Source organism: Nyctereutes procyonoides, unplaced genomic scaffold (genome assembly GCF_905146905.1).
Source record: "Nyctereutes procyonoides isolate TBG_1078 unplaced genomic scaffold, NYPRO_anot_genome, whole genome shotgun sequence".
Taxonomy (NCBI): domain Eukaryota; kingdom Metazoa; phylum Chordata; class Mammalia; order Carnivora; family Canidae; genus Nyctereutes; species Nyctereutes procyonoides.
Window position 1 is genome coordinate 4935270 of NW_026575129.1, and position 27092 is coordinate 4962361.

The 27092-nt window shown below is 39.9% G+C and overlaps 1 protein-coding gene across 5 annotated transcripts in view; it reads right to left on the reverse strand.

The window, feature by feature from the left end:
• Window positions 1–1833: 1833 nt before the first annotated feature.
• The window catches only part of DHFR (dihydrofolate reductase), a 29195-nt gene continuing 3936 nt past the window's right edge, over window positions 1834–27092 (reverse strand). For 2 of the 5 annotated variants that reach the window (XM_055342294.1, XM_055342296.1), the window contains 3 exons: window positions 19321–19447; window positions 14354–14469; window positions 1938–2236 (listed from right to left, as the gene is read on the reverse strand). In XM_055342294.1, the coding sequence (XP_055198269.1) occupies window positions 2089–2236; window positions 14354–14469; window positions 19321–19447 (391 nt within the window). In that variant the 3' untranslated portion in view covers window positions 1938–2088. Of the gene's footprint in view, window positions 2237–8178; window positions 9214–14353; window positions 14470–19320; window positions 19448–27092 lie in introns of those variants that run through there. The other 3 variants (XM_055342297.1, XM_055342295.1, XM_055342298.1) reach the window with 3 other exon arrangements.

Here is a 27092-nt window from a genome sequence, read left to right on the forward strand (position 1 = left end):
ACAATGACACATATGCACTTGAGTAATAGCTAAAAGGTTTTTTTTTTTTTAAGATTTTATTTATTCATTCATGAGAGACACAGAGAGAGACAGAGACCCAGGCAGAGGGAGAAGCAAGTTCCCCACGGGGGGAGCCCAATGCGGGACCGATCTGATCCCAGGACTCCAAGATCACGCCCTGAGCTGAAGGCAGAGGCTCAACCGCTGAGCCACCCAGGCGTCCTTAGCTAAAGGTTTTTAAGCTGGAAATTCAGAACCACTCATTCTGGATGAGTCTGCTTTCTGTGCCCCCTGAGTCTGTAGTAAGTGAATTGACAACATTCTTGATTTCAACCCAAATGCCACAAAGTGCTGTTGAGGTGAGAAGTGAGAAAGACGGTTAGGTTGTCAGGCTGCCTGGAGAGGTACACAGAACTCTGAGTGGTGTGAGGGTCAGCAAGTAGCAGTCACCAACTAAAGGACTGCAGGGTTCAGATCCCCTTCCCACTCACACTTGGGAACAAAGCCCTTTCAGGGGTACGTTTTGAGGAGAGGATGTGGAGAAGTCTATGCTACTTATGGCCTACTGGGGAAGGCCATAGAATAGGAAGCTATTCCTATTCTAGATGGCAAAGCCAAACAAGAATGTACCTCACAATAGAAGAACATTTTTTTTTTACCAAATATAATGACATAAGCAATTAGAATATAGGTAATATAAAAACTAAAATTCAAGCCCAGTGTGTAATGTTAAAAAAAGGCTCTAAATAATAAAATTATTTCTATGTGCAAAGAATGGTATTATTTATTCCATTCTTTATGAGACATTTAGTTTCTGCCCATGAATGAGTCACTTTCCTAAAATATGGAGTTCTTTTCTAAGAAGACCTGAACTCTGCTTATATTTTTCACAACCATTAAAGAACAAATAGCATTAATGCCTTTTAGTCTTCTGGGTTCAAACACTTCAAGGACCCCTACCAGAAGCAAGATGCATTTCAAAACTGTCCACCAAATCTCTTGGCCTCAGAACAAGGATTAAAAAATAGAAAAATAAAAAAAATGTATGCATCCCTAGGTTTATTGCAGCATTATTTATAATAGTCAAGATATGGAAGCAAAAAAAAAAAAAGATATGGAAGCAGCCCAAGTGTCCATGAATGGATAGATGAATGGATAAAAAGAGAGGTGTACACACACACACACTGGTGGAACATTAGCCATAAAAAATAATGAGATCTTATCATTTGAGATGACATGGATGGACCTAGAGGGTATTATGCTAAGTGAAATAACTCAAACAGTGGTCAGATACTATGAATTCACTTATATGTGGAATCTAAAAAAACAAAGCAAATGAATAAATAAAAAGCAGAAACAGACCTATAAATACAGAAAACAAATTGATGGTTACCAGAGGGGGAGATGGTAAGGGGAAGGGCAAAATGGGTAAAAGGGAGTGGGGGCGGGGGGATCAGGCCTCTGGTTATGGAATGAATAAGCCATGGGAATAAAAGGTACAGCACGGGGAATACAGTCAGTGAGGTTATAACAGTGTGGTATGGGGACAGATGGCAGCTACACTTGTGGTGAGCACAGCACAATGTACAGACTTGTTGAATCACTATGTTGTACACATAGTACACTGGGTGTTAACTATATTTCAATAAAAAATACACTACCTATTTTTATATATTTATTGAAAATAAAGAAAATATCTAGTATATTTTTATGATTATATATTATATATATATATATATATTTTTTTTTTTTTTAAATTTTTATTTATTTATGATAGTCACAGAGAGAGAGAGGCAGAGACACAGGCAGAGGGAGAAGCAGGCTCCATGCACCGGGAGCCCGACGTGGGACTCGATCCCGGGTCTCCAGGATCGCGCCCTGGGCCAAAGGCAGGCGCCAAACCGCTGCGCCACCCAGGGATCCCTATATTATATATTTTTAATTTATGATTGTATTCTCATATCCATCCTCCCTGCTTCCTTGCCACAAGAACTTTGATTTTGTTTGGGTGGGGGAAACAAAATGATCCACAATAGACCAAGAGTTTAAGGCAGTGATCCTAAATTCTGATATGCATTAGAATTAGACTCAAATGGAGGATTTGGGGCTAGTTTTGCTTTCCTGATGAAAGGGAAATATATGCCTGACATTGCTCACTTCCTCCCTTCCTTCTGCTGTGACCATGGGCTTACTTCTGAAGCAGTAGTAGCCATCTTGCAATCTGGAGGGAAGAAACCTAGAGAAACACAACCAGTAAATCCAAATTTGTTTATGCCACTGTTTTTTTTTTATTATTTTTTTTATTTTTTATGCACATCAGTTTTTATTTTTATTTTTTATTCTTTAATAAAATATTTTTTATTGGTGTTCAATTTACCAACATACAGAATAACACCCAGTGCTCATCCTGTCAAGTGTCCCCCTCAGTGCCCATCACCTACTCACCCCCACCCCCCGCCCTCCTCCCCTTCCACCACCCCTAGTTCGTTTCCCAGAGTTAGGAGTCTTTATGTTCTGTCTCCCTTTCTGATATTTCCCACACATTTCTTCTCCCTTCCCTTATATTCCCTTTCACTATTATTTATATTCCCCAAATGAATGAGAATATACACTGTTTGTCCTTCTCCGATTGACTTACTTCACTCAGCATAATACCCTCCAGTTCCATCCACGTCGAAGCAAATGGTGGGTATTTGTCATTTCTAATGGCTAATATTCCATTGTATACATAAACCACATCTTCTTTATCCATTCATCTTTCAATGGGCACCGAGGCTCCTTCCACAGTTTGGCTATTGTGGACATTGCTGCTAGAAACATCGGGGTGCAGGTGTCCTGGTGTTTCATTGCATCTGAATCTTTGGGGTAAATCCCCAACAGTGCAATTGCTGGGTCGTAGGGCAGGTCTATTTTTAATTCTTTGAGGAACCTCCACACAGTTTTCCAGAGTGGCTGCACCAGTTCACATTCCCACCAAGATGTTTCTAGCAGCCATGTCCACAATAGCCAAACTGTGGAAGGAGCCTCGGTGCCCATCGAAAGATGAATGGATAAAGAAGATGTGGTTTATGTATACAATGGAATATTACTCAGCCATTAGAAACGACAAATACCCACCATTTGCTTCAACGTGGATGGAACTGGAGGGTATTATGCTGAGTGAATGTGGTACTGGCACAAAAACAGACACATAGATCAATGGAACAGAATAGAGAACCCAGAAGTGGACCCTGAACTTTATGGTCAACTAATATTCGATAAAGGAGGAAAGACTATCCACTGGAAGAAAGACAGTCTCTTCATAAATGGTGCTGGGAAAATTGGACATCCACATGCAGAAGAATGAAACTAGACCACTCTCTTACACCAGACACAAAGATAAACTCAAAATGGATGAAAGATCTAAATGTGAGACAAGATTCCATCAAAATCCTAGAGGAGAACACAGGCAACACCCTTTTTGAGCTTGGCCACAGTAACTTCTTGCAAGATTCATCCATGAAGGCAAAAGAAACAAAAGCAAAAATGAACTATTGGGACTTCATCAAGATAAGAAGCTGTTTATGCCACTGTTAATTGAATTCTCTGGTACTTGCAGCTGAAATCATTCCTAACTGATAAAAGCGAGGAGATGAGAATAACGAGCAGCTGTAAGGCAAGCTGCAGTTAACGGCCGTAACACAGATAAAGCTGAGTGATTCAGGGGAGGGTAAGAAGAAAGGCTTCATGAAAGCAGGAATTTGGGCAGGACTCTGAGGACTTCATATGGCTTAGACTGGAAGATACAGAGATGAGCAATTATGGGCAGAGAGAACTACATAAGGAAGGGCATGTGTGTGGCAAAGCTTGGCTCTATTTAGGGATTTGTGAGTTGCTGAAGATGGCTTGTGTGTAACATGTAGCGAGTAGAAATTTTATTTATTTATTTATTTAAAAAATTTTTTTAAAAATTTATTTATGATAGGCACACAGTGAGAGAGAGAGAGGCAGAGACACAGGCAGAGGGAGAAGCAGTCTCCATGCACCGGGAGCCCGACGTGGGATTCGATCCCGGGTCTCCAGGATCACGCCCTGGGCCAAAGGCAGGCGCTAAACCGCTGCGCCACCCAGGGATCCCAGGAGTAGAAATTTTAGATGATAAGTCTGGAAAGGTTGATCAATGCCATCTGTAGAGGAGTTGGGTCTTAGCTGGGTCGGCATGAAGGAGGTGAGAGTGGCATAATCAGAGGTGCAGTTCCGGGAGATTGTTTTGGTGGTCATGTTTATGATAGTTTATTTGGGAGGGAGGTCAGAGATTGAAAAACCACCAATTTAGGTTACCCCAATAGTCAAAGTGAGAGAAATAAAGACCTAAACTGGATGTGGTTATGAGAGACAATGGGGTGCCTGGGTGATTCAGTCTATTAAACATATACTGTTGGTTTTGGCTCAGGTTCAGGGTCATGAGATGGAGCCCTGAGACAAGCTCTGGGCTTGGAGTCTGCTTGGGATTCTCTCTCTCTCCCTCTGCCCCTCCCACTTGTGCTCTCTCTCTCTGTCAAATAAATAAATCTTTAAAAAAGAGCGCGAGAGAGAAAGAACAGATTGAGAAGTGCCTCAAAGGTGAAGTAGGTGCTTGGCACTTGATGGAGCTGGGGCCTGGTGACACCTACCCTTCTTGGTAAGGCTCTGTCCTGGGTTTTGGAGTCTGGAGATGAAGTTTCTTCATGGTTTTTCCTCTGCCTGGAGTATACATCTGCCTTCCTCTCGACCCTCAGTCCCCACCACCTCTCTAGATCCTTCAATACCAACCTCAGATCCCACTTTAAGAGTCCACATATCCATCAGTAGGAGAACAGATAAATGGTGGTGCAGTTATACAATGGAATGCTAATGAGTTATGAAAAGGAACAAACCCACAATGCGTGCAGCCACATGGGTGACTCTCAGATAAACGATGCAAATGAAATAAGCCAGACCAAAGCATACATCCTGTAGGATTCCATTCATATGAAGTTCAGAAACAGGCAAAAATAATCTATAATGAGGAAAAAAAAAAAACCCGGAGTAGCACTTGCCCATGGGGGCTGGGGGACTGAGTAGCACTTGCCTTGGGGGGTGGGGGAAGGAGTTTTCTAGGGTGAGGGACAGAGGTTTAGGTCACGTAGGAACAGGGGTTTGTTAAAACCTGTACAGTGCCACACTTAAGATCTGCAAGTGAACTGTCATTGATGACGTGCACGCTGACGGCTGGCTGGCTGGCTACGTGCGCGGTGGAGCAGAGCTAGGAAGGTGTTAACACTGATAGAATCTAGGTGATGGGTAATGGGTGCTTAACTCCAATTCTCTCAACATCTCTGTGTGCTTGAAATAGTTCATAATGAAATGCTGGGGGGAAGCTCCTGAGTTTAAGATTTGATAATCCACCTACCCAAGAGCAAAGGCAGTCAAAGACCACCCTGCGGCAAGATATCGGCCTTTGTAGGGTGGCTATGACCAGGGGCTGAAAAAAGGGGCAGTCTCGTTCTTGATGCCTTCCCAAATGATTTTGGCTGGTTCGGTGCAGTAGAAATTCTCTTCTCTGCACTTTTCCCTGAGTTCCAGTATCATTAAATCTTCTCTTTGCAGACAAACCCTCTATTCCTTCAGGGTTTGTGTCGTCTTGCCCTGGGGGCAAAGAAGCACAGCCCACCCAAAAATTATCATCCAATAATAAATTTCACATCTACTTTGATTATGGACTGCAAAGTTATTTGAAACACCACACAACAATGTGATTGGTTCTCTTTTTTTGTTCCAAGAGTAAAGAGATTTAACAGAAATGTCAGCGTATGGAGAGGAAAACTTCCCAGCCCACAGGAGGTCTCCTGCGGAGCACGTAATTAGAAGTGGTCACTGATGCGATTTCACCTTTGCCACGGGAATAGCTCTTCAGAGCTTGTGGGCTTCTTTCCCGTGGGCTTCGCCAGAGGCTCTATCCCCTTTGTGAGCAATACCTCTTCATTAGAATCTCTAATTCTATCCCTGATACTCATTTAATTATGTATTTCTTTTTTGTCCCCAACTGGAACATCCTCGATCACAAGTTTCAATCTTTCAGAAATCACTATTTTTCTGAAGCCTTGCCGCAGCTGGGTGGCCAACCTTTCCCTCACAAAGTCATGTTGCCTACTTAGGTAACTTCCTGTACAGTGTTTAGTTTAATATATATGTATCCTTAAAGGACATCGCTCCTGCGTTTGTGGATCTCTTTGAACTACTGATAATACTTTCATATGTATTTTTATTACATACTTGTGAAAATCTTTACTTCACTTGCTTCAGCAAAACAGAGGTGTAATCTTTACGATTTTACTTTCTCCAATCTCATACATGTTGGCTTACAATTCATTTTTCTATTTTGCTTTGCGTAGATGCCCTAGTGATAGGAACTAAACATTCCTTAGAGGGCAGAAGCCTCCAAAACTCAGTGATTTACATCCTTGGGTAGGTTTCAGAATCCTCTAGAGTGCTTGTTTGCACTGCAGATTCTCCTTTATGGATTTATTTTTTTTAGAGGGAGAGAGAATGGAGGGGGAGGGGCAGGCAGAGAGGGAGGGAGAGAATCTGAAGCAGGCCTCGTGCCAGCAGAGCTGGAGCTCAGGACCCTGCGACCATGACCTGAGCTGAAATCAGGAGTCGGAGGCTTGTGTCGAGCCACCCAGGTCCCCTGCACTACAGTTTCTGGAACCCATCCCTCATATAGGTGTAATGGGGATGACATTTTTGAGAAATGATGTCTGTTGGGACATGGGTTACGTTACATAATTTCAACCTCACAGAAACATAAAATGGTTAACCTGAATATTTAGAACACATGTGCAGGATATTTACATTTTGACCTCAAATTATCATCACTTTACAGTGCTGCTTCATAAATCAGCCTGGAATAAGTGACACTAGATTTTCTGTCTTGGAAGATGAACAAACCAGGGACGAGAGAAAGCCTGATTATTTCCCTTGTGGTCAGTCTTTGTAAAGTTGTGTAACCCTTGACTAAGGATATGTTTTCTCCTCCACATTTCTAAGCTGACTCTGGAGATAAATTGCCCTAAGGGTCTGAAATTTTATGTGAGGTGTTCAAGGAGTAACAGGACATCAGCACTTATAAATCAGTGCCACTTATTAAGGAACACTTGTTTTATTAAGGAAATACATGAAAAATGTTAAATAAAATCAAATGATTCCAAAAGTCTAGCAGCAAAAACAGTCCCTTGCTTTCTCCCCAAGCATTTTCATTCTCTTAGCTTTTCCTTCTGGTGGTTACCTTTTTGTTGGTCCCCGCCTCTGTTAACTATTTTGGTATTTTTTTAAATGAATACATATATCAATATGTGTGTATTCTTTGCATGTATTTATCAGCCTTTTGAGTTTCTTCGTCTCTAAATGGCTTGCTTCTTTCTCATCAATATCTGAGTTCTAAAGATTCTGGATACTAATGGTTTGCTGTTTATGCTCCTGGCAGAGAGTGCCCTTGTTTTCTTATGGTTTGTAAATATTATGCAGTATGGATTCCCATCCTTTTCTGTGATCTTTTCTTCCTCTATGGAAGACTTTAGTTAAGTTCCTTTTCACTCTTGATATCCTATATCCTAATTTTACTGAACTACAGCGCTCAATTATTATCTTAAGTAATTGTACATGAAAACACACAGCACTTCAAAAAAATCTAATCACAATAGGCACATGTCCAACTCTTATACTCACGATGGTTTACAGCACGCATTTTCCTACACATACTACATATACTTATTAAACACTTTAGGTATTGTACGCACTGTACTTTTTTTATTTGGCAGTCTGGCATTTTTCTGTCAGTCCCTTATTCTTTTTAACTGCTACAGATAGTATTTTATAGACACATCCATTGGTTATTTCTTTATTGACTTCATTTGGGCTGTTTCCAAGTTTTAAAAAAAATAGCGTAACAAACACTCTTGGGTCCATCTCTTTATTATTTTTTAAAAAAGATTTTATTTATTTATTTATTTATTTATTTATTTATTTATTTATTTATTTATTTATTTATTTATTTATGAGAGACACAGAGAGAGAGGCAGAGACATAGGCAGAGGGAGAAGTGGGCTCCATGTAGGGACTCAATCCCAGGACTCCAGGATCACGCCCTGGGCCAAGGCAGATGTTCAACCACTGAGCCACCAAGGTCCATCTCTTTATTTAGGATTAATATCTAGAAGTGGAAGCCCTGGGTCCAAACCCAGAATATTGTGAATTTTAATTGATATTGCTAACTTAAACTCTAAAAAGGTTATATTAATTTACAAGGCAAAAAAAAAAAAAAGGTATTTCTTTGGATACCTAACAATCCACATCTTTGCTAACATGATGGGTAAAATGTGTTTTAATTTTCATTTTTTAATTCAGCAAAGTTTAATTTAGTTTCCATCTTCATAATTTTGGTTTCTAGCATTATCCATTTCCAATTCATTACCTTCTTAATTTCTAATTTTAGTCATGTGCTGTTATTATTCTTTTTTATAAGGAACAGCCTATTCTTCTTACATCATAACATTCCATGGAATCTCACTGAAGATCTAAAACAGTTTTTAGAGGTCTCAGACATTTCTTTTTAATCTTTAAAAAGGTAGTGTCCTACCTGCCTTTTTACTATCCCTATGGAATTATTAGAGTTCTCAACTTACTGATTTCCTGAATGAACAGAACTTTTTCAGAAGTGTGATATAGATAGGGAAATCAAAGTTCCTATTTTGATCTAATTTTCTTTTAATATTTGAGCCCTCGCTTTTCTGTTTTTAACCCATTTCTGAGTTCTGGACAAATCTGTCTAGTCCTATCTTTGTAAGTCCTGGTTTCAACTCATGCTATCAGGGATTGTCTCTCTTTGGCTCTTGGTAGATATGCTACCCTAGGCAGGTACTGGTCCTTGATGGGCAACACACAGTTATAGCAAGAAATGTTTCACAAATGATGTCTGATATGGTCTAGTTAAGATTAATAAAATCACACTGCTTAGAAAGCATTATCCATTGACTTAGAGTCAACAAAAGTTTTTTTTTTCTAATATTAAAATATAGATAGAATTGTTTGGTGGGGGGGGGGAACTAACTTGAAATAAATCAAAAAATATCTTCACATTAATCGTTCTTCTCATATACTTCAAATTTGTACTTAATGCCTTTCTCCTCCTGGACATCAGAAAGAACACCTGGGTATCTGTAAAAGAAAATATGCATAATAATATGCCAATTAAAAAGAGACCTTCTCTGACTCTCAGTCAAAAGGCACCAATAACACAGAGGTAAATAATACAAAGGTAAATAACAGAAGCAATAACACAGGTAAATAAAAGTCTTCCCTTCCTTTTTTCCTTCACAATGGTAAACCACTGTGAAACTGGGTATTATGCAAATTCACTACATGTGGGAACAGAAAGAAAAACTTTCAAACTGTATAGAAAGTCAGAAAATGGAAAGTACCAATTTCTCCTTTCCTTCGGACTCCTAATCTTTCTGTCCAAAACTAACCTCCATCAGCAGTTTCTCTTTTCTCTTTCCATTACCAGTCAGCTAACATGAAATTGCTTAATAACATTTTGTAAATCTTACATTAGGTATCAAATTTCTTGTGTGAGCAAAGGAAAAACGAAATACAACCTTTAGCTGCTTAGAGCAGAACTGAAGTTGTATGTCCTGTGTGGTGTGAGATTCTCAGTTGTTTGTTCAATCAATGGACACTACTCTGCTCTCATTTCCCAGGGACTTACAATTCTTTTATTGACATTGCTTTTTTTTTTTTTTTAAAGATTTTATTTATTTATTTATGGAGACAGAGGGAGAGGCAGGGACACAGGCAGAGGGAGAAGTAGGCTCACCTCAAGGAGCCTTATGTAGGACTTGATCTCGGACTCCGGGATCACGCCCTGAGCTGAAGTCAGATGCTCAACCACTGAGCGACCCAGGTGTCCTTACTGACATCACTGTTTATCTGATATTTTCTAACTCTCACTTAGCTCTGTGTTTCTTCCGTCCTCCAATTCAAAACCAGGCCCTCCAAAAAAAACCAAAAAAAAAAACCAAAAAAAAAAAACAAAAAAAAACCAGGCCCTCCTTTGGGTATACACCAAAAAATGGAGTTGTTGCTAGATCATATGTTAATACTCTTTTTAATTTTTTTGAGGAACCTCTATATTGTTTTCCATAGAGGTTTCATCATTTTACATTCCCATCAACAAGTATAAGAGTTTCAATTTCTCTATATCCTCACCATTACTTGTTATCTCTTGGATTTCTTTTTTTGGTAACAATCAGGATTGCAAACAGATATATGCCCTCCTATGTTCACTGCAGCCTAATTCACAATAGCTAAGCAACCTAAATGCCCATCAACAGATGAAAAATGGATAAAAAATGTGGTCTATACATACAATAGAATATTATACAGTCTCAAAAAAGAGGGAAATACTGCCATATGCAGCAACATGGATGAACTTGGAGGACATTATGCTCAGTGAAATAAGCCAGTCACAGAAGAACAAATAGCACAGTATTTAAAATGGTCAAAGTCGGGATCCCTGGGTGGCACAGTGGTTTAGCGCCGGTCTTTGGCCCAGGGCGCGATCCTGGAGGCCCAGGATCGAATCCCACGTCGGGCTCCCGGTGCATGGAGCCTGCTTCTCCCTCTGCCTGTGTCTCTGCCTCTCTCTCTCTCTCTCTCTCTCTCTCTCTCTCTCTCTCTCTCTCTCTCTCTCTGTGACTGTCATAAATAAAAAAAAAAAAAAAAAAAAAAGGTCAAAGTCCTAAGAACAGAGAGTAGACGGTGGTTTACAGGAGTTGTGGGAAAGGGGAAATGGAGTTATTGTTCAAAGGAAGAAAGTGTGTGCAAGATTAAGTTCTAGAGATGTGCTGTGTAACACTGCCTACAGTTAACAACACTCTGTTATATAATTAAAATTTTGTTGAGAGTAGGCTTCATGTTGTATTCTCAACACAATAAATTTTTTTCCCACTGTAAAACACCACCACCAGCAAAAAAAAGAAAACCCAGGAGGACGCCTGTGTGGCTCAGCAGCTGAGTCTCTGCCTTGGGCTCAGGGCTTGATACCTGGTCCGTCCACTAACCACTCTTATCTCCAACTCAAATCTTTTTTTTTTTTTTTAAGATTTTATTTATTCATTCATGACAGAGAGAGAGAGAGAGAGAGAGAGAGGCAGAGACACAGGCAGAGGGAGAAGCAGGCTCCACGCAGGGAGCCCGACATGGGACTCGATCCCGGGTCTCCAGGATCAGGCCCTGGGCTGAAGGCAGTGCTAAATCGCTGAGCCACGAGGGCTGCCCCTCCAACCCAAATCTTGTACTTCCTTAGTATTGTGTCGGCCACACCCCCAATATGCTCCAGGTGAGGGGGAGGAACATCTGCTTTAATCAGACTTGTATCTGACTCTGGTTCTGTTGTGTGATACTTAAGTTATCAACTGAGCCCGGGTGGCACAGCGGTTAAGCATCTGTCTTCAGCCCATGGTGTGATCCTGGAGACCCAGGTTCGAGTCCCACATCGGGCTTCCTGCATGGAACCTGCTTCTCCCTCTGCCTCTGCCTATGTCTCTGCCTCTCTTTCTGTGTGTCTCTCATGAATAAATAAATGTATGTCTTACCCTTGTCACTTCCATTCATAATTGCACTGGAGGTTCTAACCAGAGCAATTAGGTAGGAAAATGAAATTTTAAAAATGCAGATTAGGAAGAAGTAAAACTACCTCTGTTTGTAAATGATATATCCTGCATATAGAAGATCCTAAGGAATTTACTAACATTAGAATAAATGAGTTCAGCACAGTTGCACGATAACAGGATCAGTAAACAAAAATCAATTGTATATCTATGTATTACCAATGAACAGTTTGGAGATAAAATGATGAACACAGCTCCATTTATAATAGCATCAACAAGAATAAAACGCGTAAGAATAAACTTAATAATGAAGTGTAATACTTGCATAGTGAAAGCTACAAAAAAGCACTGGTGAAAGAAATTAAGGAAGACCTAAATAAGTAGAAAGATACCACATGCTCGCAGTTTAGAAAAATAAATACTGCTTATATAGCAAAATTCTTCAAATGGATCCGTGTAGTAATGGCTGCACAACTCTGTGAATATACTAAAACCACTGAATTATATACTTTTAATGGGTATGATGTATGAATCATTACTCAGTAAAGATTTTCAGTTCTAAGAGCCGGAGAGCCAGAAATATTTTAAGTTATCAAAGATCCTCGAGGGTCAGTTTTGGAAAGAGGTCTGATGGAGAGCAACAGGATTTGGAAAGGTAAATTCATACAGTAATCTTTCTCTTACCAGCAAAGAGAAAGACAGAAATGTGACAGCACCTATCAATATTCATATAATGTGAGAATCAGCAACCTAAGCAATACAAGAGAAAATATGTAAGATGTGACAAAGAAACACAACTGATTTTATAAATACATATAAAATCACTAAGTGTGATTTTTCTATGTGGTCACCTTTGGGGACTAAGCAAAACCCTGTATTTCAGCTTTTAAGAAAACTTTTAGAGTTTTTAAAAATTTCAGTTTTCTTTAGAGCTAGTTAAAAGCCAAGGAAATCACACACTTCATTAGATTTAAGATTATTACTCTATAAGGACACTTGGGTGGCTCAGGTCATGATCCCCAGGTCTTGGGATGGAATCCCACATTGATCTCCCCATAGGGAGAGCCTGCTTCTCCCGCTGACTGTGTCTCTGCCCTTCTGTCTGTGACTCTCATGAAGAAATAAATAAAATCTTAAAAAAAAACAACGACAAAAAAACCCCAGACTACTCTATAGACTTATTTTAAAGCTTGGCCATTCACTTATTCAGACTTGGTTTGAATGTCCTTTTAGGAGGTACTTTCCAAAACAAACTCACACTCAAAGAACAATGACTGGATTCAATTGAGAATATCTGAAAGAATGTGTTAAAACCTAATCTGAAAGTGTGGATATGGTTAATCTTTTACTCTTCATAGCTAACAGCTGAAAAGTCCTTTTTAATTTTTTTTAATTGAAATATAAAAAAGTGCCTTTAAACTAAAATGCTAGGAGTCTTCAAAATCAGGCAGTTTCATGTTAAAAATCACAACCCCATATACAACAAATATAACCTCTTCTTTCGATCTCTACCACTATCCAAATCTCTTATTCTTTCTCTTCAATTCTCACAGCCAACTGCTCTCCCAGCTTCACTCTTGCCATCCTTCCCCCATCCCAAGTCTGTTCTCCACAAACAGCTGGAACAATATTACTCTCTATTCAAAACCTCTAAACCTGCCCCTGGTTTGACTCCTTCTGGCTTCCCCCTTGCTTACAAGGCTCACAGTGGCTTTCAGCCTCAGGGAGAATACCACGCTGGTTCCCGCCCTCTGGTGTCTACACTATTTCTGGTTTCTGGAATGGTCTTCTCTGCTGTTTGCACGGCTGGCTTCTTGCTATTTAGATCTCAGCGTAGATACTACTCTTCAGAGAGGACTTCTCAGACAATACAGTATTTACCACATCACAGTATTTCAGTTCTCCATATAGCAACTCTCTTGATGTTTATCTATCATTTGCTACCCTCCTGCTCTACTACAAAAAAATCTAATCTTAGAGAGCAGTACCTCTGCCTTGGTAAGCAGTGTTTCCCTAGTGCCTAAGACAAATGTCTGATGCTAAGCACAGATCTTGTAGAATGAGCTAATGACTACTCTCTAGTTGTCAGTAAGATGATTAAAACTTAAACATTCCCGGGCAGCCCCGGTGGCTCAGCGGTTTAGCGTCCCCCCGCCCCTTCAGCTTGGGGTGTAATCCTGGAGACCTGGGATCGAGTCCCATGTCAGGCTTCCTGCGTGGAGCCTGCTTCTCCCTCTGCCTCTCCCTCTCCCTCCCTCTCTCTTTCTCTCTCTCTCTCTCTGTCTGCCTTTCTGTCATGAATAAGTAAATAAAATATTAAAAAAACCCCCAAAACTTCAACATTCCCAAGTTTGTTAAATCAAGATTTACTAAAATTCCTAAACTATTTGTCTATATAACACATAACTAATCCAAATTCAATCTGAAGAGATATACTTTTTTTTTTTTTTTTTTTTTTATTTATTTCTTCATGAGAGACACACAGAGAGAGAGGCAGAGACACAGGCAGAGGGAGAAGCAGGCTCCATGCAGGGAGCCCGATGCGGGACTTGGTCCTGGGACTCTAGGATCCCGCCCTGAGCCAAAGCCAGATGCTCAACCACTGAGCCGCCCAGGCATCCCTCCTTCTATAATTCTTAAGTAGGAAATCCAAAATGCTTCAGACATATTAGTGGCATTTTACTTACTCTGGCAGAAGTTTATATTTCTCCAAATCAATTTCTGGGAAAAATGTGTCACTTTCAAATTCATGCATAATCCTTGTCACAAATAGTCTAAGATGGCCTGGTTTGTTCATGGCTTCCTTTGAAAAAACACAAAAGGTATCAATTTCCTAATTTATCTGTCAAAAGAAATAGAAACTTTTAAGGTTTCTGTTTGATTATACAGTTTATACTAGGTATTAGAGACATGCTACATATCTTTACGTCCAAAGCATGCTACTTATTTATCTATTTACTAAAAATATTTTATTTTATTTTTTTAAGATTTTATTTATTTGAGAGAAAGAGCACGTGCGCGTAAGCATGAGCCATGAGGAGGGACAGAGGGAGAGGGAGAGGTAGAAGCAGACTCTGCTGAGCAGGGAGCCAGATGTGGGGCTCAATCCCAGGACCTTGAGCTCATGACCTGAGCTGAAGGCAGACACTTAACCAACTGAGCTACCCAGGTGCCCACAAAGAAGGCTGTTTAAATATCCTATTCTTTAGGATATTTCGAGAATGGGACTAATCATTAGCAATAATTACGAGAGGGAATTTAAACATATTCTGGCCTCTAGTTTACTTACATGAACTCTTTTCATTTAAGCATTCAGTATTCCTTTTTTCTTTGGTAGTTGTTTAAGAATTAAGAGCTGTAAATTATCTAGTTGTTCTTGAAAAATTTGCATAGGTATATATGGATAAGATAGTATAATTTCTTGAGATTTTCATCATTGAAAACCCCAAGGGCACACTTAGTACATTTGCATAGAATTTAATAATGCTTCCGCTTCTTAGGAGATAGTTACAATGATAGTAGGTAATTTACTTTCTTAGCCTCTTGTTGCTAATGATTTTTATTTGGCCTTATATTGTTAATGTCTTTTTTAATTACTGCCTAGGTACTGCTGATAGTTTCTATAGAAAAACTGCCCTTCCTTTTGCAAAGATGGGCCGAAGGAGAAGAAGGAAGCCCCTGCCCCTCCCAAAGCCGAAGCCAAAGCAAAGGCTTTGAAAGCTAAGAAAGCAGTGCTGAAAGGCATGCACAGTCACACAAAAAAGGAAGATCCGCATGTCACCTACATTCTGATGACCAAGACCCTGCGTCTCTGAAGGCAGCCCAAATATCCTCTAAAGAGCACCCCCAGGAGCAAAAAGCTTGATCACTATGCTATCATCGAGTTCTCCCACACTACTGAGTCAGCCACGAAGAAAATAGAAGACAACAACACACTTGTGTTCATTGTGGATGTCAAGGCCAATAAGCATCAGATCAAACAGGCTGTGAAGAAGCTCTATGCCATTGATGTGGCCAAGGTCAACACCTTGATCAGGCCTGATGGAGAGAAGAAAGCATATGTTCGACTCACTCCTGACTATGATGCTTTGGGTGTTGCCAACAAAATTAGGATCATCTAAACTGAGTCCAGCTGACTATCAATCTAAATCTAAATTTTTTTTCACCATAAAAAAGAAAAGAAAAACTGCCCTTGGGACACCGGGGTGGCTCAACTGGGTGGCTCAGCAGTTGAGCATCTGCTTGTGGCTCCAGTTATGATCCTGGAGGCCTGAGATCAAGCTCTGCATCGGGCTTCCTGCATGGAGCCTGCTTCTCCCACTGCCTATGTCTCTGCCTCTCTCTCTCTCTGTGTCTCTCATGAATAAATAAAATCTCTCTTTTTTTTTCTTAAAGGATTTTATTTATTTATTCATGAGAGACACACAGAGAGAGGCAGAGACATAGGCAGAGAGAGAAGTAGGCTCCCTGCGGGGAGCCCGATGTGGGACTCAATCCCAGGACCCCAGGACCATGCCCCGAGCTGAAGGCAGACGCTCAACCACTGAGCCACCCAGGTGTCCCTAAATAAATAAAATCTTTTTTTTTTAAATAAATAAAATCTTAAAAAAAAAAAAAAAAAAGAAAAGAAAAAACTGCCCTCAAATGAGTATCTTAAAATTCTAATGAAAAGTCATGAGTTGCATCTCTAAGAAAGCAATAACCCTTGATTTTCAAATAGCTTATAGAAAAAAAAAATAAGTATATACATATATATACACATATACATAATTTTAAGTGCGTATTATCTTTGAAATTCCAAATAAGGGCATAGAACAAATTTTGTTTTTTATTTTTGTTTTTTTATACCACGCATATTAAATCATTTATTCTCTTGCCCCAACCAAAAAAATGTTCTACCAATTTTTACTGTATCAAAAGTTAGAGAAACTTGGGGAACCCTGGGTGGCTCAGCAGTTTAGCCCCTGCCTTCGGCCCAGGGGGTGATCCTGGAGTCCCGGGATCGAGTCCCGTGTCAGGCTCCCTGCATGGAGCCTGCTTCTCCCTCTGCCTGTGTCTCTGCCTCTCTCTCACACATCTCTGTGTTTCTCATGAATAAATAAAATCTTAAAAAAAAAAAATAGAGAAACTGAATGAGACTAGCCATAGAAGCTTTGAAAAAAGCTTTGAAAATCTGTATCTAAGTAAATGCTATACAGCAACCCTTTTCTGTAATGGGTCAGATGGTAAATATGTTAGGCTTTGTGGACCATATGGTTTTTTTTCTTACTTTGTGGGTAACAGCAGCCATAGATAATATTAAACTGGTGGGCATGGCTGTGTTCCAATGAAACTTTGTTTACAAAAACAGGCTGGTCCCAGGGAAGATAAGCCTAAATGTTCCTCATGCTATTGTGATGTGAGGCAGGTGGGTAATGCAAAATTATCAGTTGTAATTTCTACTTCCTTATAACTTACATATATATAAAGTTACATATAAAAATTTAAGCTAAATATGTATAGCTAACAACAGGGATAATGTGTTTTATTATTTTTTGATAATGTGTTTTAATATATAAAATTTAAAAATTTAATTTTAGGAACGCCTGGGTGGCTCCGTGGTTGAGCATCTGCCTTCGGCCCAGGGCATGATCCTGGAGTCCCAGAACCAGAGTCCCACATCGAGCTCCCTGCCTGAGCCTGCTTCTCCCTCTACCTGTGTCTCTGCTTCTCTTTCTCTCATTAATTAATAAATAAAATCTTAAAAAAAATAAAAAATAAATATTAAAAAAATATATTTTCAAGTGAACATGGTATTAAATCATTCAAAATGTTGGGGCACCTGGGTGGCTCAGTGGTTGAGTGTCTGCCTTTGGCTCAGGGAGTGAGCCTGGGCCTGCTTCTCCCTCTGCCTGTGTCTCTGCCTCTTTCTCGGTGTCTCTCATGAATAAATGAAATCTTAAAAAAAAAAAAATCAAAACGCATACTGAACAAAACAAAAAAATGACTTTTTGGCGCCTGCCTCTGGACCAGGTCGTGATCCTGGAGACCCGGGGATCAAGTCCCACGTCGGGCTCCCTCCGTGGAGCCTGGTTCTCCCTCTGCCTGTGTCTTTGCCTCTCTCTGTGTGTCTCTTATGAATAAATAAATAAAATCTTAAAAAAAAAAAAAAGGAGTATTTTGGGCACCTGGTTGGCTTGGTCTGTAGAATGTGACTCTTGATATCAGAGTTGTGGGTTTGAGCCCCATGTTGGGTGCAGAGATTACTTAAAAATAAAATTTTACCAAAACAAAACAAAACAAAACAAAACAAAACAAAACAAAACAAAAAAAAACCAAACCCCAAAAACCAAAACAGCTTTGGGCTGGAGCCTCCACCTTCCAGTAATATACCAAAGTGACCAAGGGAAAGAGGAGAGATATCTGCTGTCTATTCTCTAGGCCTTTTAGAAAACATGGAGTTGTTCCTTTGGCCACATATGTGTGAATCTACAAGAAAGGAGATATTGTGGATATCCAGGGAATGGGCATTGTTCCAAAAGGAATGCCCCACAAATGTTACCATGGCAAAACTGGAAGAGTTTACAATGTTACCAAGCATGCTGCTGGCAATGTTGCAAACAAACAATTTAAGGGCAAGAAAGAGGGAAGCCTGGGTAGCTCAGCGGTTGAGCATCTGTCTGCCTTTGGCTCAGGGCATGACCCTGGAGCCCTGGGATCAAGTCCCACGTTGGGCTCCCTGTATGGAGCCTGCTTCTCCCTCTGCCTGTGTCTCTGCCTCCTTGTGTCTCTCATGAATAAATGAAATAAAATCTTAAAAAAGAAAAATAAGGGCAAGAAAGATTCTTGCCAAGAGAATTAATGTACATATTCAGCATATTAAGCACTCAAGAGCTGAGATACCTTTGTAAGGGCGTGAAAGGAAATAATCAGGAAACGAAAGAAGCCAAAGAGAAAGGTATTTGGGTACAACTGAAGCACCAGTCTGTTATACCCAGGGAAGCACACTTTGTGAGAACCTATGGAAAGGAGCCTAAGCTGCTGGAAACCATTCCCTATGAATGCATGGCATGATAAGCGTAAAAAAAAAAAAAGAGTAAGGACTGTTTTCTCTTTTATCTGCTTTTCCTTATATTATGAAATAATACTTTTCTCATGCCCTCATATAAAAATTGTTAGGGAAAGTTTTCTGCTTTTTAAAAAAATTCATAGATATCTAGTCAGTATACAGAAACCAAGAACCCCAACCCTTTCTCAGTAAGGACATATATAAATCCTTGATAAAAGGGGAATAATTTGGCATATTAGGGCATATCCAGGGAGTAGAAAACAATGCAAATATGATTCTAAAGGGAAGGATTAAAAAAAAATAAAGGGAAGGATTTAGAATGTTTTTACTTTATTTTTTTAGAGTGTTTTTAAATTAGAAACATCAACTATTTTGAATTGAAAATAAACTGAATAGGCTTAAAACTTTTATGTTTTAAAAAAAATTTTTGTTTTTATTTACTTTTCATGAGTATCTAAAATGGGTAATTCAAATTGACATTATGTCTAGCTAACAATAGGGAGGGATAACGTGCTTCCTCTGCTCATGGCTTAATTTTTTTCAAGTTCAGAAGGCAGGGAAGCTGAAGGAAAGTGAGGCAGAACATTTCTTTATAATTTTACTTACCTTATAAACAGAACTGCCTCCCACTATCCAAACCATGTCCACTTTATTTGCTAATTCTGGTTGCTCAGTAAGTTTTAAAGCATCATCCAGACTTTTGGCAAGAAAATGAGCTCCTTGTGGAGGTTCCCTAAGGTAAAAAAAAAAAAAAAAAAAAAAAAGAATTACAAATAATTTCTATAAAACTTGTTCTTATTAGTCAACTAATCTGAATAGGAATAAGTAATTCTAAAACCAAAGTCATAAATATGAATTCTTTCTACAAAAAAACTAAAAATCATATGGCCTATGATCAATAATTGAAACCATGTGTGTATGTATTGCCCACAATGAGTGAAAAACAGGAACACTTCTGGTGTCTTGTAATATTTATGGTGGAAAAAAAATCAGAAGAGTAGTTGTCTCTGGAGAGATAGGGTAAAAGATTCACTGGGAAGAGGCATCAGAGAACTTTTGAAGGGTTAGGGTAATGTTCTCTTTGACATGGGGTTATATAGGTGCAAACGTTTGTTAAAACAGCAAAAGTACATTTAAGACTTGTACATTTCAGGGACACCTGGGTGGCTCAGTGGTTAAGCATCTGCCTTTGGCTCAGGGTGTAATCCTGGGGCCCCGGGGGTTGAGTCCAGCATTAGGCTTCCTGCAGGGAGCCTGGTTCTCCCGCTGCCTGTGTCTCCGCCTCTCTTTGTGTGTCTCTCATGAGGAAATGAATAAAATCTTTATTTTATTTTATTTTAAATATTTATTTGTTTATGATAGTCACACACACAGAGAGAGAGGCAGAGACACAGGCAGAGGGAGAAGCAGGCTCCATGCACCGGGAGCCCAACGTGGGATTCGATCCCGGGTCTCCAGGATCGCGCCCTGGGCCAAAGGCAGGCGCCAAACCGCTGCGCCACCCAGGGATCCCTGAATAAAATCTTTAAAATAAAAAAGAAAGACTCGTACACTTCACTGTATATGATACTTACCTCAAAAGAGTAAAACTAATGAAATACTGAACTCTAGTTAATCATATGTATGCTAAGTATTTAAGGGGAAACATACTAATGTCTACAAGTTACTCTGAAATGCAGGATAAAACAAGACCAACTGATGTATGGATGGATGGTAAAACATGCATAGTAAAACACGTTAATGATAGAATCTATGTGGTGAGTATACGTATATCTACTGTGAGGTTCTTGCTGTACTCTCGTAAGAGAATATGCTTGAATGACTGTAGTATGTAATGATTTTTTTTTCCCTTTTTTTTTTTTAAAGAGAGGGAGTGTGCTCCTAAGTGCCACGGTAAGGGGGATGGGCAGAGGGAGAGAAAATCTTAAGCAGGCTCGAAGCTCAGTTCAGAGCCTTAATGCGGGGCTCAATCTCATAACCCTCAGATCATGACCTGAGCCGGAATCAGGAGTCAGACGCTCAACTGACTGGGCCACCCAGGTGCCCCTGGAATGATTTTCAAACTGTTAATACAAGATGAATGGGGAATGAGTAAAAGACTTTTCATGTTTCAACCAATGTAGAAATGGATGAAGTATTAATAAATGAGCATGTTATTTTTTGTAATTAAAAATCCAAAGAAGGGGTGGCTGGGTGGCTCAATTGGTTAAGCATCTGAATGTCTGTCTGACTCCTGAGTTTGGCGCAGGTCATGATCTCAGAGCTGTGGGATGGAGTCCTGCATTGGGCTCCACATTGGGCATGGAACCTGTTTGAGATTCTTTCTCTGCCTGCATCCCCCCTTCAAAAAAACCAAACAAGAGTTAATTAATTTCAGGGTTAAATATTCAGCTTACTCTCTTCCTACCTCTACAACTGTCTTTTCTGGGGGGGTTGGGAATGAAGCCCTTTATAAATGAAGAAAGACACAGAACTTGGCTTTTACTGTAATTAGAGAAATTATAATTCAATGTCAAGTTCTTAGACTGATGCTTTAAAAAAATTATGTAACTGCCTTTGAACTTGTAGCTATAAAAATGATTAATCTAGAACTAATAGAGACTATTCATTCTCTTGGCTGCCTCCTCCCTACCTCCCTGAGAGATATTTTACCTATTTCATGCTTTGTCATCTCTAAAGGAGTTAAGAGTACAAAGAATATATTTTTACTAAAAACTGGAAAATATATGGAGGCTAAGGTGAGGTTAAATGAACCAAGGGATTCTCTAAGATGTCAGGGCAGCTGCAGTGACTAAGTTGGACGAGACTGTGTAGGGGCAGAATTAAGAAACAGATTTGAACTCAGGGAGAAGATAGTCTAGTTAATAAAGTCTAGATATGACTGAAATAGACTCAAAGTGGTTTTAGTAATTGAGGATGCTGAAGTCAAGAATGAGAGGAGTCAGGGCACTATGGAAAACAGTGACTTAAGAATTGACATATGAGAACTGGAAGAGACATCCTAGAAGGTGGCGGGTTTATAGCAAAATCATTTAGAAGGTGGTATAAATGTTAGTGTGGACTTCAAATAAATGGGGTAAACATTTTGTGTAGACTGTGGAACAATGGCTTGAAATGGTGCAAGGACTTCAGGTAAGGACTACTTCTTTGCCCTTTTGTAGTGTGTCTGAAAAAGGAAAATACAGGATTTGTTTCAGATTTTAAAGATTTTTTTTTTAAATTTATTCATGAGAGACACAGAGAGAGAGAGAGAGAGAGAGAGAGAGAGAGAGAGAGAGAGACAGGCAGAGACACAGGCAGAGGGAGAAGCAAGCTATGCAAGAAGCCTGATGTGGGATTCGATCCCGGGACCCTAGGATCACGACCTGAGCTGAAGGCAGATGCTCAACCGCTGAGCCGCTGAGCCATCCAGGCATCCCTGTTTCAGATTTTAGTCATTATAAGGACATGGAGAAAATGCTCCTGCAAAATGTTGCTACTTAGCAGTTTAGAAATAAGTTTCACAGGAAATCTTTGATCCAAGACAAATAGAAAAAAATAAGCAAAAAGTTGAGCTAATGTTTGAGTTCATTAGCTCATTGTCCTATGTGAAAGCACCTATCCTAGAAACTAACATAGTAAATAGAATAGCAAGCATTTAATACTGTGACTTATTTCATTGCTAAATTTCCTTCCTATATTTATCTCAAGTTAACAGAGATTACATTTCCTGACAAAAGTTATATGGTTGTATACAGTCGGAAACAGGTGGACATGCTTGATACGTTGTTTCAAACTTGTCTTTTTTTTTTTTTAAAGATTTTATTTATTTACTCATGAGACACAGACACAGGCAGAAAGGAGAAGCAGGCTTCCTGCAGGGAGCCCAACGAGGGAGCCCAACGCGGGACTCGATCCCAGGACTCCAGGATCACGCTCTGAGCCGAAGGCAGACGCTCAACCGCTGGATGAGCCACCCAGGCATCCCCAAACTCAAGAGTCTTGAATTCTCTCAGAGAGTTGGCAGGATTAAGAAAAGATAACGCACAGAGTAGGCGCTACAGTGATATTTCCAACCTTCTCTTTTTCCTTTAAAGATTCTTTTTATTTTAGAGAGAGAGTGTGAGCAGGTGTAGGTGGGGAGGAGCAGACTCCCCACTGCGCAGGGAGCCTAACGGGCTTGATCCCAGGACTCTGGGCACACGATCTAAGCCAAAGGCAGATGCTTGAGCCACCCCTGTGCCCCTCCATCTTTCTCCTTAAAAGCCCTATTCAAAAGAGGGTGCTTTTTACTTGATGGATAGTTGTAGTATAAAGAAAATATCTAGTATTTATTCACTTGCTCTCCCCAATAGTGGGATCAGACAGGGCTTTACATATATCGTACCACTTAACGTCACCAGCAGTCCTGTGTCTGTACTTTTTATTCCTGTTTATAGATATGGAGGCTGAGGGGTAAATAGCCGGTGGTGACAGAGCTAGGAAATGGTGGACCTGGGATGTGAACTCCAGCAGCGTGATGTTGGAGTCTGAGTTGCAACTTCCTACATAGACAATAGATTCTCAACTGGTCCTCATGGGCTATAAAGGTGTCATATTCTAGTCCCCTCAGACCTCAGGATGGTGTGGTCTAATGTAAATGAGCTGTAAGACCAGTGTCCTCTGGCCTTGAGCAGTCTCATTTAATTTCCTCATGGTATCACATAAATATTATCCTTTTCCACTATGCCTGATGTGAAAAATGATGATGGGACAGATGAAATTCTGGCTCAATTTCCCTAGAGACTATTGGGAAAGCTTACTAAAAAACAAAAAACCCTAGACTAGAATTACATCTTAACCAAAATTCAAAATAAATGTTCAATTTAAGACCTTTCCAAACTCAGTCTTTAAAATGGGACTTCCAACTATTTAAAATTGGTTCAAGTATGCTCCATACTCATAACTGATTCTATGCAGCCTCTAAAAGTATTTACAGATATTAATCTTTCGGGGTGCTTGGGTGGCTCAGTCAGTTAAGCAATCTGCCTTCAGCTCAGGTTATGATCCAGAGGTCCTGGGATGGAGCTCTGTGCTGGGCTCCCTGCTCAGCAGGGAGCCTGCTTCTCTATGTCCTTGTGTCCCTCACCCATGCCCTGTGCTCGCTCGAATAAATAAAATCTTAAAAAAAATAATCTTTTAATATATAAAATGGGGGAAAAAAGGCAGGTTACAAAACAGGATGATCCTATTTTTGTAAATCACCTATTGACCATTCATTCTGTGAAAATTTCTGAAGCCCTGCTTTGCTAGGGGATATGCTAAATGGTGGGAATAGAGATAAAAAGAAAAGCACTCCCTGTACCAATGGTAGGTAGAAAATTTCTTAGCAGTGGTAATAATGTAAAAAGGACATGCAATGGGGATATGTGGAGGATGCTAGATGGGCAGAGGTGATGCATCTTCTGGGTGTGGTGATGAAGAATACTCCTTGGAGAAAGATCCCTTAGCAGAGAGTATCAAAGGAGATAAGAACATGTGCAAAACATAGAAGTGACAGATGATCATAGATATTACTAAGGTTTGTACTTAAGTCACTGAAGTTATTTAACACAAAGCTCCAAGAAAGTTGAAGGCAGAAGTAATCTGTGGTGTGGGACGCCTGGGCGGCTCAGTGGTTGAGAGTCTGCCTTTAGCTCAGGGCCTGATCCTGGATTCTGGGGATCGGGTCCCGCATCGGGCTCCTTGCATGGAGCCTGCTTCTCTTTCTGTGTCTGTCATGAATATATAAATAAATAAAATCTAAAAACAACAAAAAAAAGTAATCCGTGGTGAGATTTTTATTTTTTTTAAAGATTTTATTTATTTATTCTTGAGAGACACAGAGAGCAGGGAGCCCGACGTGGGACTCAATCCCGGGTCTCCAGGATCACAACCTGGGCCAAAGGCAGGCACCAAACTGCTGGGCCACCTAGGCGTCCCTGTGGTGAGATTTAAAATTGTAAATGGTAGGACAGTAGAGCAAGGTCTTGACAACAGGAGAAACTGGGAGTCTAGAATAAAGTGGTGGGGCAAGGGGAGGGTTCTGATTATGAGAGGAGGGGATTTTTGTCTCAAGATTGAGGGAAGTAAGAGCAAAGTGGTATGGTAGAGTAACAAAGAAATCATAAGCCTGTTCACTGTGCTGCCATTAATGTATTTTCTGTAAGATATAAAGTAAGGTAACTTTGCTGAAATAGCAAAGGTTGGGAGAGTAGGAGCTGATATTGAGAGTATACTGTGTGCCAGAAATTTAATACATAAAATTTCAATTAATCTTCAAAATCACCCTAAGAAGTTCTCACTATTAATCCCACTTAGTAGATAAGGAAATTGAGGTTCAGCAAGGCTTAAAGTTAATAAAACCTAAGGCCACAACGTTAATAGGCACCAGAGTAGGTATTAGAAGCCAGGTCAGTAAGTTTAAGTTTTTGTTATACTAAGTGTGTGAGTGGAGGGGAGAGAAGAAAGCTTCAGTTATTGTGGAGAATAGTGAGACCATAAAAAATCATACTATGAAATGTCAGATAACTTTTATGGGCTGGAGACAATTTAAAACATATTTTTTAAAGAATTTATTTATTTATTTATTTGGGGGGGGGGGCAGGCAGAGACCCAGGCAGAGGGAGAAGCAGGCTCCATGCAGGGAGCCCGACGTGGGACTTGATTTTGGGACTCCAGGATCACACCCTGGGCTGAAGGCGGCACTAAACCGCTGAGCCACCGGGGCTGCCCCAATTCTGGATTTCTTAAAGATGCTATCAAAGCTAGAGCACTATGGCAAAATATATTTAATTTTTCGTTCCAAAGCCTTAAAAATATTTTATTGATATAAATCATATATCGTATTATTTACCCTTTTAATATGCAGAATTTGGAAACATTTTTAGTATAGTCAGAGTTGTAAAACCATCACCACTACCTACTTTTAGAACAGAAAGAAAAGAAACTCCGTATCCATTAGCAGTCATTCCTCACTCTCATCCCCTTCCAGGAAATAACCTACTTTATCTAAGAATTTGTTCATTCCAGAAATTTCACATATGGAATTATGTGGCCTTTTACTTCTGGCTTTTTTCACTTGGCATACTGTTTTTCAAACTTTATCCATGTTGTAGCATACATCAGTTCTTCATTTTATTGTGGAATTGATGTAGGAACAAGTTAGGGGCAAGGCCCGAGAGTCAGGCTCCTACGCATCCCAAGAAAACAGAGAAGACAGTAAAAACAGACAAAATAAACCTTGCTCTTTAGCTCCAAGATGTTAGGGAGTATTTCCCTTTAATGGCTACTTAGGAGTCACAGAAATCGCAGATGTAGAGAAATATGGAGGGGATACTAACCAGAGAGAAGGAAACCCCTGGTTTGGGCTCTTATTTATAAAAAAAATATCTTATTATGATAGTTACAAGTCCACCATGTTTCTTCTAAAAATCCACTCTGATATTGATAAGAAATTTACCAAGTTCCCTGGTCAGCTTCCTATAAAAGACCATAAAAGCCCTCAGTGGCAACCCTGCCTGGACCCCTCTCACTTTTGAGAGCTTTCTCTGTATCTCTGCTTAATAAACTTCTATCGCTCTGCTCACTCTCTGTTGTCCACGAGATTCATTCTTCGACTCCATGAGACAAGAACCGAGCTCTCGCATATCAGAATAATATTCCATTGCGTGGATATAGGCTACTTTGTTTATCCATTCATCAGTTAATGGACATTTGGGATGCTTCTACTTTTTGGCTATTATGTATGATGCTTTTTGTTTTCTTGTGGTCATATGTTTTCATTTTTCCTTCATTTCATAAACCAAGGAGTGGAATTACTGGATATAACTCTATGTTTAACATTTTGAGAAAATGCCAATCTGTTTTCCAAATGTGGCTGCATATTTCTTTTAAAGCCACAACTTGATTGCCTAGTTTTGGAAAAGCATTTTTTCCCCTAGAGTTTAAGGAAATACTTACCCAAAATAATTAGTATTTAGCAGCAAATTTTGGAATTACCTTGAGGATTCAGTTTCTTCTTACATTGGAAGGTGGTGGTGAAAAACTGAGTATTTCCAAAAGTTTACACAAGCAATAATGATTACATGAGTAAATCTAGCACGGTCTGGCACAGTAGGTGCTCAGGTTATGGGTGATCCTCAGGAGGGAACCAGAACCTGGGACAAAAAAAACCTCTAAGATGTTTTCATAACTGGTATCCTTATTTCCCTAGAATACTTGATAATAAAGACTTTTGAAATTTTCTCTCCACTTTAAAGAAACAAGTGAGGGGCAGCCCTGGTGGTGCAGTAGTTTAGTGCCGCCTGCAGCCCAGGGCGTGATCCTGGAGACCCTGGATCGAGTCCCGCGTCGGGCTCTCTGCATGGAGCCTGCTTCTC